The 17,298-nt window shown below is 36.6% G+C and overlaps 2 protein-coding genes across 2 annotated transcripts; one reads left to right on the plus strand and one right to left on the minus strand.

The window, feature by feature from the left end:
• The first annotated feature begins 258 nt into the window (after nt 1-258).
• Nucleotides 259-8,815, plus strand: LOC122307273 (ATP-dependent RNA helicase DEAH11, chloroplastic-like). The gene is made up of 3 exons (XM_043120040.1): nt 259-1,235; nt 2,809-5,932; nt 7,450-8,815. The coding sequence occupies exons 1-3, from the start codon at nt 381-383 to the stop codon at nt 8,661-8,663; spliced, it is 5,193 nt and encodes a 1,730-aa protein (XP_042975974.1). The 5' UTR covers nt 259-380; the 3' UTR covers nt 8,664-8,815.
• Nucleotides 8,816-9,559: 744 nt separating this feature from the next.
• On the minus strand, nt 9,560-10,201 carry LOC122306255. The gene has a single exon (XM_043118687.1). It carries the CDS (start codon nt 10,199-10,201, stop codon nt 9,560-9,562), a length of 642 nt encoding a protein of 213 aa, XP_042974621.1.
• Nucleotides 10,202-17,298: the final 7,097 nt, after the last annotated feature.

Consider the following 17,298-nt stretch of genomic DNA (forward strand, 5'->3'; position numbering starts at 1 on the left):
AAATATATAATAAAAATTAAAAATTAATAAAAAATATAATAAATAAATAATAAGAAATAGTAAACTTTTATCATTTTTCCTGTCTAAATACTCAATAGAAGAGTCCACCCTCTATTCATTTCTTAATGGCGCCTTCTTCCACGTACAGTACGTAACCGAAGTGTGCAGAAGGCAAAAATAATAAATAAATAAAAAAGCCGAAAATATGTATATACATATATATATATAAGCTCTTCATTTTCTTGCTTGACATGTTGTCGTCCAACCAACCTCACCTCTCTCTCTCTCTCTGTCTCTCTGAGTCTCTGTTTCTTGAATTTCTTCACTGTCATAGTGCACTGCTTTCTTAGGGTTTTCCTTTCCCTCCCTATCTATATGCCATGAGGAAAACTTATTACCCTCCTGACTCCACCTTCCAGCGAACCCAACGGAAGCACTCCGTGCCCGCTCTCCACTCCCACCGTTTCCGCAATTTCTCAGCGAACCAACGTCTTGATCGTTCTCCGGTGCCAACCGCTCCTTCCTTTAGCCAAAACTTCGTCATCGAGCTTCGCTCGAAAGGCAGAGGCATACAAAGCACGAATGTCGAGTCCTTGATCGAACGATGCAAACCTTCGCCGCAGAATTTCAAAGTCTTGAAATTCGGTCCCGTCGCTGGAGCCTTGTATTACTCTCAATGGACGGAAGCTCTGGGAGTGCTGGTCCATCTCTGGGGCTTGCGCTTCGACGGGGCTCACGGTTTCGAGCCGAGGATCATACTCAACGTCTCGGTCCCGTCCGATAGCGTTGAGCTTCGGGAACGGCTCCAAACCCTGTTCATAGACCGCGTGCGCCGGCTGATGGACGGAGAGGAAGTTAAGAGATGGCGCAAAAAGCTCCAGCGCACGTCGGAGGAGATTGACAAGATCACGGCTATGTTAAGTAAGCCGAACCGTCTCGGTTTGTGTGACCAGCTCTACAATAAGAAGAAGGGGCTGATTACCGAGAGGGACTTGATCGCGAAGCGTTTGGTAGAGTTTAAGTCTGCAATGAACTGTATACTGGCTCATTTGGAAGGAAGGAAGAATGAAGTGGAGGAGATTGGTGAAGATGCCATAGAATTGTTTAGGTTAGGTGAGGTTATTGATTGGAATCGAATTTTCAGCTTGGTTTCGCGGGAGTGTCGGCGGCTTGAGGATGGGCTGCCCATTTATGCTTACAGGAAGGAGATTCTTGAGCAAGTTCATGTACAACAGGTTTGTTTATTTTCTTTTTCCGTTTTGACAAGTCAGAAGGTAAATCTTTCGTGTTTCTTTGAGGCTAGGGAAGGAGTTGATCAAGTTCAAAATGTTTTATGAGTTTTCGTGGGATATAGGTGAGGAACTCTATTAGAGGATGATGTATTAAGAAACTGAATTATTTTGAGGAATGCTAGTGGGGGATATTTTAACATATTTAATAGGAAGATTGCCGAAAATAAGGTACAAATTCATAAGCCCCATTATTCAAGAATGCAGCGGATATTTAAATAAAAAAATAAAAATAAAAATCCTTGCTTTTTAGTGTAACCATCTAGTCTTAGTTATATGTTAGTTTAAGTGGTCAATGCGGCCTTGAAAGGATTAAGTGAACTTAAGATGTGAGCTTTCACTAAAGTAAATCCTAGTTCATGAAAATTTGCATATTTTTCACCATTCAATGGGAAGTGGTGTGGAAAGTGGGAGGGAAGTACGAGTGAAATTTTGTGTGGCGTGCAAGAATAGTCGATGTGTTGCTGACTACAATTCCATGTAAGGTGCACACCATTTAAATAACATGGAGAGAAAGAAGTAACACTTGGGCTCGATTGGACAATTAGGCCCTGTTTGAGAACACAACTGATCTCAGGTATTCTCAAAACCCCTTCTCTCCTTTTCCAAAACCCAACGAAACGTCTTAACTCAAATTATTTCACTACTATTCATAGACTATTTCACTATTATTATCCCCGAGATTGGTTGGGATGCTGTTCTTGGACACCCAGTGCCAATAAAAAATAGACTATTTCACTACTATTCATGGATATTCTAAGATGTTCTTAGTATCCAAACGAGCCCTTAGAATATATCGTAATATATGTAAATAATAGTGAAATAGTTTGTAAATAGTAGTAGAATGATTTAAGTTAAGATGTTTTATTAGGTTTTGGAAAAGGAGAGGAAAAGTTAAATAAAAATATTATTAAGTAAAAAAATTGTTTGAATATAATTTTTGTTTTGAAATTTGAAAAAGTTGTATTGTTTTTTGTGTTTTGTTTGGAAGTTTAGGAAAGTTATATTGGGTTTTGTGTTTGGATAACGATTAATTAATGAACAGATGAAAAGGTTGAATATTTGAAATTGAAAATTGTTTTGTATTTGAGTGATGTCTGGAAAGAAAATATCTAAGTATACTTGAGAATACCTTGTTACACAAACAAGACCTTATATTCTGGATTGCCCCACTGAGAACAGATTACCAGCCAGGACCTTTAAGAAAACAGAGCATATGCTTGTACAGTTGTACTTATATACTTTCAGGTATCACACTTATTATTACTTATAAAAAAGGTATTACAGTTATTTAGAAATGGGTGATGAAGCATGCAATTCTAGGCTGAATCATATGGATGGGTGATTCTTTTGTAAGGAATTACTTGATGTTTACTGTAATGGTGGTTAGGATTTTTTTCCTGGTAAAAAAATTCATTTCACGATTAAGCTTAAAAAAATCCCTTAACTGTCATAGATATCTGAATTGATTTCTCTTGATATCTGCTTTTGGTCTTTCTTCTGACTGCCATTTGCACAGATACTGGTATTGATTGGAGAGACGGGTTCAGGGAAGAGTACACAGTTGGTTCAATTTCTTGTGGACTCAGGAGTTGCTGCTGATGACTCCATTATATGTACTCAGCCTCGCAAGATAGCTGCCATCTCATTGGCAGATAGAGTGAGAGAAGAAAACATTGGGTGCAATGAAAATAAACCAATAATTTGCTGCAAAACATCTTCATCTATTCAGCCATTTGATTCTGAGGTAATATATATGACGGATCACTGTTTACTGCAACATTACATGAATGATAATAATTTATCTGGGATATCATGCATCATAGTTGATGAGGCCCATGAGAGGAGCTTAAATACTGATCTCCTTTTGGCATTGATCAAGAGTTTATTGTGTCGGAGATCAGATTTACGGCTTATTATAATGTCCGCTACTGCTGATGCAAACCAGCTCTCAGAGTACTTTTTTAATTGTAGAATCTTTCACGTGGTGGGAAGAAACTTTCCAGTTGATGTCAAATATGTCCCTTGCGTGACAGAAGGAGGTTCTGCTTCTGGTTTTGTTGCTTCATATGTTCCTGAGGTTGTGAGGATGGCGACTGAGGTGCACATAAATGAGAAAGAGGGGACAGTTCTTGCCTTTTTGACTTCTCAAATGGAAGTAGAATGGGCTTGTGAAAGGTTCAGTGCTCCCTCTGCAATTGCATTAGCTTTACATGGAAAACTTTCTTTTGAAGAGCAATTACGTGTTTTCCAGGACTACCCTGGAAAAAGAAAAGTCATATTTGCAACAAATGTTGCAGAGACATCACTGACAATTCCTGGAGTAAAGTATGTAATTGATTGTGGCATGGTTAAAGATAGTAAATATGAACCTGGCAGTGGCATGAATGTCCTCAAGGTTTGCAGGATCAGCCAGAGTTCTGCTAATCAACGTGCTGGGCGCGCTGGGAGAACAGAACCTGGAAGGTGTTATAGACTGTACTCAATATCTGATTATGAATCTATGCCTCCTAACCAGGAACCTGAAATTCGTAGAGTTCACCTTGGAGTTGCAGTTCTTAGGATCCTTGCTTTAGGCGTCAAGAATGTACAGAACTTTGATTTTGTTGATGCACCAAGTGCTACAGCTATTGATATGGCTGTCAGAAATCTCGTTCAGTTAGGAGCTGTTACATGGAGTAATGGAGTACTAGAGTTAACCAGCGAAGGTACATATTTAGTTAAATTGGGTATTGAGCCTCGGCTTGGTAAACTGATTCTTGGCTGCATGGATTATGATTTGCGTCGTGAGGGAGTTGTCCTTGCCGTTGTAATGGCAAATGCCAGTAGCATATTTTGCAGAATTGGTAGTGATGAAGATAAACTAAAATCTGATTGCCTTAAGGTGCAATTTTGTCACCTCAATGGTGATCTCTTTACTCTTCTCTCTGTTTACAAGGAATGGGAGGCTGTGCCTCAAGATAGGAAGAACAAGTGGTGTTGGGAAAACAGTGTCAATGCCAAATCCATGCGGAGATGTCAAGATACGATTAGGGAGTTAGAATCTTGCCTCAATCATGAACTTGATGTTGTTATTCCTAGGACCTGGAGGTGGGATCCTCGTATGTGTACTGAGCTTGATAAATATATGCAAAAGGCTATACTCTCTTCCCTTCAAGAAAATGTAGCCATGTACTCGGGGTATGATCAACTTGGTTATGAAGTGGCACTCACGGGACGTCATGTTCAGCTTCATCCTTCAAGTTCATTGCTAATATTCAGTCAGAAGCCTAGTTGGGTAGTTTTTGGGGAAATCTTATCAATTTCTAATGAGTATCTGGTTTGTGTAACTGCTGTTGACATAGAATCTTTGTCTACCCTTTACCCTCTGTTTGATGTGTCTAAAATGAAAAACCAGAGGTTGCAGGTGAGGGTGTTGACTGGTTTTGGTAGTACTCTCCTGAAAAGATTTTGTGGGAAGTCGAATAGTAATCTGCTTGGTCTTGAATCTCGTATACGCACAGAGTGTATGGATCAACGTATTGGCATCAAGGTCAATGTTGACCTGAATGAGATTCGGTTATTTGCCTCTTCAGAAGGTATGGAAAAGGTTCTTGGTTTTGTCAATGGCGTGTTGGAGTATGAACGGAAGTTGCTGCTTAGTGAATGCATGGAGAAATGCTTGTACCATGGACCTGGTATCTTGCCTTCTATTGCGCTGTTTGGTTCTGGAGCTGAGATTAAACATTTGGAGCTTGAAAAGAGATATTTGACTGTTGATGTGTATCATTCAAATGCGGATGCCATTGATGATAAGGAGTTTATAATGTTTCTCGAGAAGTTTGCCTCTGGTAGTATATGTGCTATCCACAAGTTTACTGGACTGGATGGTGATGACAAAGAGAAGTGGGGTAGGGTAACATTTCTTACTCCTGATGCTGCTGCAAAGGCTGCTGAACTAAATGGATCTGAATTCAATAGCTCCTTAGTGAGGGTAGTTCCGTCACGGACATCATTTGGAGATTATAAAATGTTCTCATTTCCTGCTGTTAAAGCTAAAGTTTCTTGGCCACGTAGGCCCAGTAAGGGTTTTGCAATTGTAAAATGTGATGTACTTGATGTGCAGTTCATTGTTAATGAATTCCATAACCTGTTGATAGGAGGAAAGAATGTTCGTTGTGAACCTAGCAGCAAGTATGTGGATGGTGTTGTTATAAACGGAATTGATAAAGAACTTTCTGAGGCTGAAGTTTTTGAAATATTGAGGTCTGCCACCAATAGGAGAATCCTGGATTTTTTCCTGGTGAGAGGAGATGCTGTAGAAAATCCACCAAGCAGTGCTTGTGAAGAAGCACTCTTAAAAGAAATTTCTCACTTTATGCCTAAAAGGAACCCTCACACTAATTGTTGCCGAGTCCAGGTCTTCCCACCCGAACAGAGGGATGCTTTCATGAAAGCTTATATCACTTTTGATGGAAGATTGCATCTGGAGGCTGCAACAGCTTTGGAGCAACTGGAAGGGAAAGTATTGCCTGGTTGTCTTTCATGGCAGAAGATAAAGTGCCAGCAGTTATTTCATACCTCATTGTCGTGCCCGGCGCATGTCTATTTTATGATCAAGAAGCAACTGGATTCCTTACTTGCACGCTTCAGGCATTTAAAGGGTACTTCAATGGATGCAGTCTCATTTTCATATTCCCATGTTCATCTGTGACTTTTCTTGCTTATTTTTTTTTATTTCTCATTTATTGGAGTTGTTGCAAGTCATGGGATTATCACACATTTATTTTTTATTCTTTCTTATTTGAGCTCTAATCTAGATTCTGTATGGTTTTTATTTTTTCTTCTCATCTTAATTATAGCCACATGTTTCATGATAGAAGCTATTGTGATGGAAGTTCTTTTTACTAGCTAATTAATTTTGTTAGATAAAGATAGTCAAGACATACGTTTATACAATGTACTTTTGTTTTTGAATCATTTAAATCCTGTTATTTATCCATGAATATAAAAAGAATAATTTCTATGGTTTCAAATCTGTTAAAATTTGTAGCTGTCAACCTCCTGAATTTCTTCACAATCTAGCGCTGTGCGGCTTGTAGCCTTGTATTGAGCTTTTTGTGTTATGTTATTTTGTGATTAGGAGTTAATTGTCCTTACCGATAAAAAAAATTAATAGTTAATTGTTCAGTGAGTCAATAGATAATTGCTTTATTCTATACTGCACTTTACTTTTATGGATGATTTGTATTCACATTTTTCTGTTTTTTTAGTAGGTAATAGTAAAAAAGAAACAATCTCTCTTGACATCTTATTACGGATTGGTTGGTAAAAAAGTGGCTGGTTAGTTAACAAGCGCAGGGCTAAATAATATGTTTGGATACAATGATCAGGGTATTACATGAATGTTTACATTTATGGAAGATATAAACATTAATGTTGCTTTATAAAATTCTGAGGTTTTCAGTTTATGGCTCCTGATCATTTGCTATGACGAAATAGATATTTTTGCTTTCAAATGAGGAGATTTCATCATTTCAGTACCATCTTCCAATGACTTGGAAATTACACCAAATGTTTATTAATTGCCAATGCTATCTGGATTAGAATGAGAAGGGGCAAAAGTATTTGACGGTAGTTTGAAATGGTCATTGTATTTCCATGTGATTCTGATAATTTTGTTCTATGCTTAACTGCATAACATCAAATTAGTTCCTGCATTCAATTTGGTGAATGTGTAGAGAAAATATGTGACCAAGAGATAATAACTTCTCTTGGTTATCCGGAAAATATTAATTTCTATTTGCTTGGTCATCCAGAAACTTCAGAATTAGGATGGTTATAGTGGAAAAGTGTAACTGGAGCATGGGGTAGTCATGGAAAACCTATCAAAGGTGATGGTGTAATGGTAGAAGATAGTATAAGCCCGCTAATAAGTCTGGTGGACCAATGACCAAAGGAGGCTTTGTACTATTTGCCCCTTGTGTCACAGTCCTACGTTTTTGGCTAATGACTAGCTTTGTGGATTTTCAAATGACAGCAGCTTCGTGAATCTTGCCTTGGTTTAAGGTCCAAATTTTTTAGGGCATGATGAGTTCGTTAGCAGCATCATCAGTTATAGTCTGGATAATGGGATAATCTTGATATGCAATTATCATGGTAACACTTGTCTTTTTCGCAGGTGCAGAGTGCACTCTAGACAAGACTGCTAATGGTTCCTACCGAGTGAAGATATCTGCAAATGCTACAAAAATTGTGGCGGAGGTCAGAAGACCTGTGGAAGAGCTCATGAGAGGGAAGACCATTGATGATGCCAGCCTCACGCCAACCATTATACAGCATCTATTTTCTAGAGATGGCACCATTCTTAAAAAGTCAGTGGAACAAGAGACGGGAACCTTCATTCTCCTTGACAGGCATAGCCTTCATGTACGGGTGTTTGGTTCTCCGGACAAGGTTGCGTTGGCTCAGAAGAAATTGGTTGAATCCCTTTTGACTCTTCATGAAAGCAAACAACTTGAGATCCATCTCCGTGGTAGAGATCTGCCTCCCAACCTGATGAAGGAGGTGGTGTCTAAGTTTGGGCCTGATCTCCATGGGCTCAAAGAGAAGGTATCTGGGGCTGAGTTTGCTCTCAATACTCGCCGGCATGTCATATCCGTTCATGGTAACAAAGAGTTGAAACAAAAGGTAGAAGAGGTTATTTATGAGATTGCGCAGATGAAATATGGTTCGACTGAAAGATTTGACAATGAAACTACTTGCCCCATATGCTTGTGTGAGGTTGAGGATGGTTACCGGCTTGAAGGCTGTGGGCATTTGTTCTGTCAATTGTGTCTGGTGGAGCAGTTTGAGTCTGCAAGTAAGAACCAGGATAGTTTTCCAATATGCTGTGCCCGTGAGGGCTGCAGGGCTCCTATTTTGCTTCTGGATTTGAGGTCTCTCTTGTTATGTGAGAAGTTGGAGGACCTCTTCAGGGCTTCTGTGGGGTCCTTTGTTGCATTGAGTGGAGGCACTTACAGGTTTTGTCCATCTCCCGACTGTCCATCAGTTTATCGAGTGGCAGATCCCGGGACTGCTGGTGAGCCATTTTTTTGTGGGGCATGTTATGCAGAGACTTGTACTAGGTGCCACTTAGAGTATCATCCGTACCTATCATGTGAGAGGTACCGGGAGTTCAAGGAAGATCCGGATTCGTCTCTTAAGGAGTGGTGCAGAGACAGAGAAAATGTGAAGAGCTGCCCTGTGTGTGGCTATACAATCGAGAAATTTGAAGGTTGCAACCACGTTGAGTGCAGGTGTGGGAGGCACATATGCTGGGCATGTTTGGAGTTTTTTGAAACAAGTAATGATTGCTACAACCACTTGAGGAATGTGCACATGGCCATCATATGAAAGTTAAGCTGCGCTGTGAATAATAACCTCTAATGCCAATTTGAGACTTTCGATAGAAATGTACATATAAGCCAGAATTATATTTACACAGGTCACATACATCATGCATATTATGTACATAGAAAATAAAGGTAGCTGCGGATTCTTGCTTCTCTTCATGTGTTCAGCAGGTGCCTTTTGTCTTCTTTCCATTGTCCTTTCTCATGCATGGAATCTTGCAGATGCTTTCATGCATGTCTTCAACTTAAAAAAACTGATTCTGTTACACCCCCTGCTATTCTCTTTTTCAATCCCAAAATGCTAGACTTACATTGATATTTACAAAAAATAAAGTTACTAATCAAAAGATACATTAGATCTATATTACTGTGAAAAGAGCTTTATTATCTGTCGTATCATATTATATCACAAGTACCCAAATATTTTGTAGTTCTTTTACATTTCTTTAATCAAACATCTACCATAGGACTTGCTGAAAAGGTGTCCCTATGCTTAAAATTGAGTTTATTGAACAATAGAAAAACTCTCCCATGTATGTGTCCTGCTTTTTAAAAAATAAAATAAAATTCTTATCGTTCATGTATATGCTACATGATGGTTGCAAGACTGGAGATCACAGTTTCAATCGAGGATTTTTGAATTAACCAAGATTGTTACCCGGAAAAAACCGTGCAACTGCTGGGGAGCAAACGTTGCAACCTTAAAACAGTATTTTATGATCGTGCTCTGCTCTCAATATTGTTGCTAAGAAATTCGTATCTTTTTGGTCAGGAAAAGAAATCCATTTTCATGAACAAAATAGCATCGCCTATACAAAACTGCATATTAACACTATACAAAACCATTTCTCCTTGTTGCTTTCGCTGAGCAACTGTGCAACACGAAAACCAGAGAAATCAAAACAAGAATGTGTAACCAAATGCAAAGCCTACACCAAAAAAGCCCAGACAAAATGCAAGAGCCATAAACCATGTTACACCGCCCCCATCCTCATTTCCTTTCCCTTCTTTAAACAATCCCTCCGCCCCCTTTTCTCCGCCACAACCGCAAACACAACCCTGTTGGTGTTTATGTTGATGCAGGCATTGGCATTGCGATTGCAACTTGGAGACTCGAAGCTCGAGCACTCTCACCCATTGCCGATATGCAAACAACCTCGTCCCTTCCTCTAGCAAAGCATTGGCAAGACAATCCCTCTCCTTAACCAGAGCCGCTGTTTTCTTCTCTGCCTCTCTTGCCCTCGTCTGTGACAACCTCAACGCCTTCAAAAGCTCCACCTTCTCGCTCCCGCCAACATTTCTGTACACGCTGAACTCTTCGTTATCATCTTCTTTAACCGTCATGCTAAACACCCTGTTCATAGACGATATGACCGTATTATCCGACCCTTTGAAAACCTTCATCGGCGGCGGGAGATCACAATTCTGCATGAGGTCCATACCGGCCGGCTTTTGAGAAACGACGATACCCTTCAACATCTCGTTCCCATCCACAGCTTTACAGTTCAACTTCTGGTTTCTCAATGCCCACCCTGCCATAGGCGACGACTTCATGCTCATGCACACAATATTTGGCTTGTTCTGATCGATTAGTTTAATGGGTTTTGATCAGAATTTTAAGAAAAGTTTTTAGACTGCTTGAAGCGTGGAAGAAAGAGGGGGTTGGTGGGGGAAATGTGGGTTGAAAAGAGTGGAGGATTGGATTAAGAGAGCGTGGCGTGAAGTAATGGGGGTTGCGAATTCGACGTACAGGGGGGGATTTGGTTGGTATTTGAATTCAATATTTTTTTTAACAAAATGTTGAATTTAATATCCTAATATTACAAGTTGCTTTAAACATGGGGGAAATTCGTTTCTTGCGAGCTAGGACAAGCATATCATGTTTCTAGTTTTGCGACTTTGGCAAGATTATCTAAGAAACTGGGCCCTCATATATTTTCAAATTCAAAATTTTTAAGATCTTATCATTTAAGTAATGTGAATTGTATCTATCCACATCCGTTTAAAAATAAAATAATCTACTTATAACTGTAATGAATTTTTCAAACAACTTTAAAAGTTCAATAAATGTTATTGTGTCCATTTTATATATTCTTCTCCCTCCTACTCTAATTCTAGAATTAGATGAGAATTCTTGAAGATCCAAATTCCACTTTTGCAGTCAAGGAAAAAAATTAATTAGGCTACACCGATAAAAAAGAAAAAAAAATGGAATTATTTGGAAATTAAAAGAGCGTGGACCGGCTGATTTTATTTTAATTTGTTTTATATTTTTGTTCTGATTAATTTTATATTTATATTTTTGGAATTTTTGTGAGGCAACCTTCAGTCTCATTTCATACACTAGCAATATTTCAATTAAATGCATACTTTTCATATATTTTCTTTTTCAGCATTGTTTGTTATAAATAATTTACCACTGATTCGGTTTGGCCGCTGAGAATTTTGAGATAAGAACTTTGAATTTTAAGAAGAAATATCAAAATATTATATTTTAATATTATTATTGTTTTGAAATTTGAAAAAGTCAAGAAAAAGTTGAGTTATTTATTATATTTTGTATGGAGATTTAAGAAAATTATAATGATGAGATGAAAATTTTGAATTTGAGATAATAATTTCTAAGAGCTAAACCGAACCTTAATTAAATCTGCTACTGTAAAGAGAGGGCATACCAATTGAATTACAGCTCAAGCAATCTGATTAATATATACTTACTTGAAAGCAAATGAAAGGATTTTGCTTAAAAGATTCCATTACTTTGTTCACTTTGGAAGCAAGAAAATATTTTTTTATTCCCAATTCAAATCCTTTTCCCTAGTAAAGCTAAAAGCAAGAATCTTTCAAAATATAACCAATTTCTCCAATCTTTGTCTTGAGATTGAGAGATATTTTATTGCATTGGCTTATCTACAAAAACATGTTTTTTATATTCCTAGTGTACGGAAATAGTAGGTGACTATAATGTTTTGAAATTATGTTAGGAGGACTCAACCCTCATGAAACCTCATCTTTCTTGGCTACTGCTAAATGTCTTTTTAGCATGCATTAGACTCTGGTTAGTTTAGTTACACAAAATTAAATTATCTCATTTTATATAATCATTACAATTTTTTTAAATTCTCACACAAAATATAATAAACAATTCAGTTTTTTCAAATCTAAAAAAAAAAATTAATATTAAAAAATTGTATTATAATAATATTTTATTTAACTTTTAACAAAACATCTCATTTGAACTGTGCAACCAAATGATTGCACATGAGATTGCACATGTGTGAGCAAACATAGCACAATAAATCTTGATTATGGATTCATTAATTGGAAGTATTAACTTGTTCCCCTCCATAGAAATCATATGTTAATTTGGACACAAAAGATAACACATGAGATGTACAAGCTTTTTACATTACGTGGAATAAAAAACTCTATCCCTTGCTATTTGGAATGAAAATTCCCTAAACAAAACCATGCTCTAATACTCTCTTGCCCTATCATTCATCAAGCAAACAGAAATTTATTATCCAACAAATTGAAAGAAACCACGTCTCATTCACAAAATATTGAACTTATTGTTGACACATGTTAAGATTAATATGAATAAATAATTTTATTTCTTTTTATCAATTTAAACTTTTAGAACAAGTGGTAATTTTATATGGTATTAGAACAGAGATTTTGAATTTAAATACCAAATTGATTAAATATTCCATATAAAGTTCTTAAAATTGAATTTGTAAGACTCAAATTTTAAAATTTCTCTTCAAAATTAAATTATGCCATATAAGTACACTTTACTAGGTGTATAATCCATGTTGGCTTATAAATAGAATTTTTCTTTCACGAATTAAGCCTACTTATTATTGGAGTTACTCTCAAACAAGTTGTGTTTACATATTCATTAGTTATACTAAGACCTAATTTAGTTAAACAAATCAAACCATCTCATATAATCATTATAGTTTTTTTAAACTTTCACATAAAATATAAAAAATAATTTAATTTTTTTAAATTAAAAAAATATATATTAAAAAAATATATTATAATAATATTTTATTCAATATTTAATTTTTATCTTATGTATATAATCAAACTAAAGCTAAAAGATATTAGTTGGGATGAGAAAGACTCCCAATGCTAACCAAAGATAAGATTGCAAAAACGAGAGAGGTAATTACAAAAAGGCAATGTTGACGAAGAGAACAGTGACCCTATGAAAGCAGTACTGCTGAAGCTACAGTGATTATGACTATTTGTTGTCTTAAGAAAGGAAACCGTCGAGGCTGGTGAGCGGTAGCATAGCACTCAAACTTTCGAGGAGCCAACAAGGGAGAGATGGGTTCAAACTTCAAAGTAACCATCTAGGAAGAGTTAGATGGGATCAATCAATTAAACTGGTAGGCTTGGCCTTCATTATAGCTAGTGCTTTCAAATGTCCAAAGAGCTAGACGTCAATAGGGAGATCAGACGTACAATGCCCGGATGAGCACGTACGCCTGGCCTGAAGAGATCCAGTGTTAAGAAATGGTTTCGAGTTGTTAAACATATATAGCATAAGGATGGCCGGAGACTGGAGAGGGCATGCATGCATGCTGCATGGCAACGGTTGGTATAAAACGTTGTGTACTGAACCAGCTCACGGAGGAGGCCAGTGCATGGTGAAATTAAGATCAAGATAAGATCAGACGGTACGTGCAGCTTTGGAACATAAATGGTACGGACGAGTGCTGGATGTTTGGGAGGGAGGGGATTTTGGAGTCTCCCTTTTGTTTCATGTTTTAGCCTGTCTGAATCGGTCTCGTATATGCTTGGACTAATATATATGTTATATGTGAGCACGTATTTATCATTGAGTATTGATAATTAATATAGAGACTATTAACATTATAATTTATTACACTTAATTAAAATAATTAAGTAAGATTAAATCACGCAATCACTTTGTTTTAATCATTTTATAGAATCATTAATTTTGTAAAAAAATGGGGGAAAAAAAAAAAGTAGTTCGAACCAAAACAATAAGATGGATCGGACCATAACCAAGCAGTCCAGTTCGGTCTTAAGGCCTGGATAATTCAGTAAGGAAAATGCTATTTTTACCAATAATTTTTATAGTTAGTTTAGCGCTTCGATTTTTTGATTTTTATTTTTTTACTTAATGATTAAATAGTATTTTTTAATAATATCATACATTTTTTTATTTTTTAAAAAATATTTAAATGTATTAGAAAAAAATATATATATATAAATCTCTAAAAGCCTAAGCGGGCTGGGAGTAGCACCGCCCGTTCAGTATAGCCTCCAATATTGAAGTAGTTTTGACAATTAAGGCTGATCGTGACAGTGTTGATTGAGCAAAGAGGTTGGCAAGTTGAGGGTTCGTGGGCCAGGGTCATTAATGTTGGGGACTTTAGGGACACGCATTTACACCTTCCAACCACCCATTCATGCACTGACTCCTGCCATTTCCACCTCTTATTAGTTAGGGATGTCAAATTATCTTAACTGATTATCTTCGTGTCGTCTTAAAATATATATATATATATATATATATATATATATATATATATATATATATTTTGTATTTTATAACTCAAGTTTAATTTGATCCGTTAAGATTATTTTATCAAAATTTTAAATCTTAACACGATTTGTTAATATAACTGATTGTGTCGTGTCAATTTATTTTGACCTATTAGTGAATATTACGAAATAAATTAACACGACATAATACGATCCGTTTCAAACTATTTATTTAAATAGGTTAAAAGGATCCGAAATTAACCAGTTTGACATAATTAAATTTAACATAATTTTATATAAATTTAAAAATCACAATATTTATAAAAGTTATAAAACTAAATACAAGTCCAAAATTACAATCCAAACAATAAAAATATCGATATTAAAATTCTAACAATTTTACTTATAAGTATAAATGTATAATTGTTACTTTAACTTTCTTAACATGTCATAACGGGTTGACTCGTTATTAACCTGTTAAGAAATCGTTTCTTAACGGGTCAATCCGTTTTGACCTGAATCCGTTAATACTAAACCCTAACCCGCTATTATCGTGTCGTATTCGTATTGGGTTAACGGGTCGTATAACATATTATTACCTCTATTATTAGGCATGAAAATATACTTTCTAGTTTCTATATGCCATGGAATTAAACGTTATATCTAATTATTATAATTTTTTAAATTTTTTTAATAAAATATAAATTATAATTCACCTTTTTAAAATTTTAAAATAAAAATTATATTAAAATATTTTATTTTAATAATATTTTATCTAACATTTCTCTTACCTCATATTATTTTATCTATCTGATCAGGCTACACTCACCTTAAGACTTATCTGCTCTCGTAACCATCAAACTTTGAAAAATAATAAATAATAATAATAATAATAGTTGTACAACTTGAACATGATCATGATGGCATCTAGCCAAGTCATCCTACTCCCATCTCTCTTCGAGAATTTGAAAATTAAAAAAAAAAAAAAAAAAAAAAAAAAATCTTACTAATAACATGCTATTAGCTCTCAAGTAGAGTTTACAATTTAAGCATGCAATCTGATGTGTCTGGGTTTGGCCCCGATCAGACCCGACACTTTTAATTAACAGGTGACAACCTGACCCGGTTCATTTGGTCGGGTTATCTTAACCCTATCTCTCTCTTATTGAATTTGCTTAAAAAAAAAAATCTCACTAATAACATGCTATTATCTCTTCGGTCCGGTCTGCATTAGGCCTAAAATCCGAGGTGTCCAAGTCGGGTTTGGCCTTGACCCGAAGCTTTTATTAAAAGGTTGCAACCCAACCTGGTACATTCGGATTGGGTTATAATCCTCATCGCCTTCTGCAGACTCTACCCCTAACTTCCTTAGTCCTTCTCCAGCACAGCCAAATTCCTCACCTCCAAAAACTCTCCCACACAGGTAAATAAAATTCAAGTAGCAAGCCATGTACTTACCGTGGCAAGGATTGCATTTTGCCATCATCGACAATGGCTCAAAGGCACTATTTGTGATCTCGACCACAAAGAGTTGCTCATGGTAGGCCTTTTTGGCTGAAATAACCAGTGAATACGAGGAAAACATGAGATATATTCTCTATCTCTAAAGAAATTTTGATATGAATTGAAATAGTCTAATTCTTCTTCTTCTTATTTTTTTTTCTTTTTTCTTTTTATTTATTTTAAAGCCGAAACTCTTGTTTTAGTTTTATGGCGCTATGCTAAAATCTCTATGGAAAATTTCAAGGAAAACGAAAATGTTTAAAATAGTGTCTCAGTTCAACAAGCACAAAGTGAAAAACTAAACTAGGTCTTCTCGATAGCTTCACCAACAATGGCTTGCGAGCTTAGATCTTCAATCAAGGCATTCAAATCAGAGTAAGAGGATCCTCCTTCAACAGAGTTCTTTGCCATCTTTTTAAGCTCTCCTACTCTACTTCTCATTTCCTCTACTTCTTCCTAAACCATTACTTGAATATCATATCAAGATCAAAACTTGCTCCTAGCCTCTAGATCTCCAGATAGATCAAACAAAAAAATCCAGATAGACCCAGTAAAGAGTAACAAAAGTGACAATCGAGAGAGGGGCTTCACTTTTTTCACTACAATGTATTTTGAGTTAAGTTCAAATGTCGTCCGATATTAGCCAAATTGGAATCAGATTTTGCTGGTTGTGTGGTCTAGCGGTTATTTTACATTGGTCTACACTGAAACAAAGCATGCACTTTTTTTTCTTTTTTTTCTCAGTAAGCAAAGTATTTTGTAGATAAATTAAGAGATTACAATGATATAAGATTTTGTGGGGTGGGAATCCCAACAATCTTTCCAAAACAAATAAAAGCAGCACTAAAATGAGAATTAAAGCGGGTTATCTCGCCAAAAGATTGGCTCCAACCTAATCCCACACGGGAAATTTTAGCATAGTCTGATAAACAGACTATAAACCTACAACTAAAAGTCGTAGTTGAGAGTGGTGCGTTGCATTTTACTAATCTAGTTTAACTGTAGGAGACTATCACGATTACATTGTTTTGATTTCGGGTTAGGAAAAACGATAACATAGGATAGCAACATGAGTCTAGGCCGAGTTGTCGGCGGGACAACATTGTTGGTGGCGGTGTGTGTAGAACATGCACCACCTTAGGAGGAGAGCGGACTAGCTGATTGGAATGATCAATGGCCGGTGAAGTCGGAGGGGTCGTGTGTGGCCTCATAAGCAACTCCAGGACGCTGCTGCGCATATTAAACGTGTACGGCTAGGGCAGCACTTGCATCAAACGCGTCATATAAAATCGCAATTTTCTATTGCGAGCATGAAGATCGGCCGTTGTAGAGGTTGTAGAGGCGGCGCATGCATTAAGGAGGGTGTCGGGAAGCAGCAGATCAGCGAGAGATTGTGTTACGGAGTGGAAACAAAATGAAAAATAATGGAAAAAGGGACAAACAGAAAATCATATGGATTGAGCCATTGGGGCTGTTTAGGGGAGGAGGTGGTAGGAGCCAAAGCTTCGAACACCTTCTGCTTAGGAATGGGTGGAAAATCCTACCAACTTTGGATGGGCAACAATACGAAGAAAAAAAGGGAAAAACCTTCGGAATGGATAGTGTAAACA

The sequence above is a fragment of the Carya illinoinensis genome, chromosome 4 (genome assembly GCF_018687715.1).
Source record: "Carya illinoinensis cultivar Pawnee chromosome 4, C.illinoinensisPawnee_v1, whole genome shotgun sequence".
NCBI classification, from domain to species: domain Eukaryota; kingdom Viridiplantae; phylum Streptophyta; class Magnoliopsida; order Fagales; family Juglandaceae; genus Carya; species Carya illinoinensis.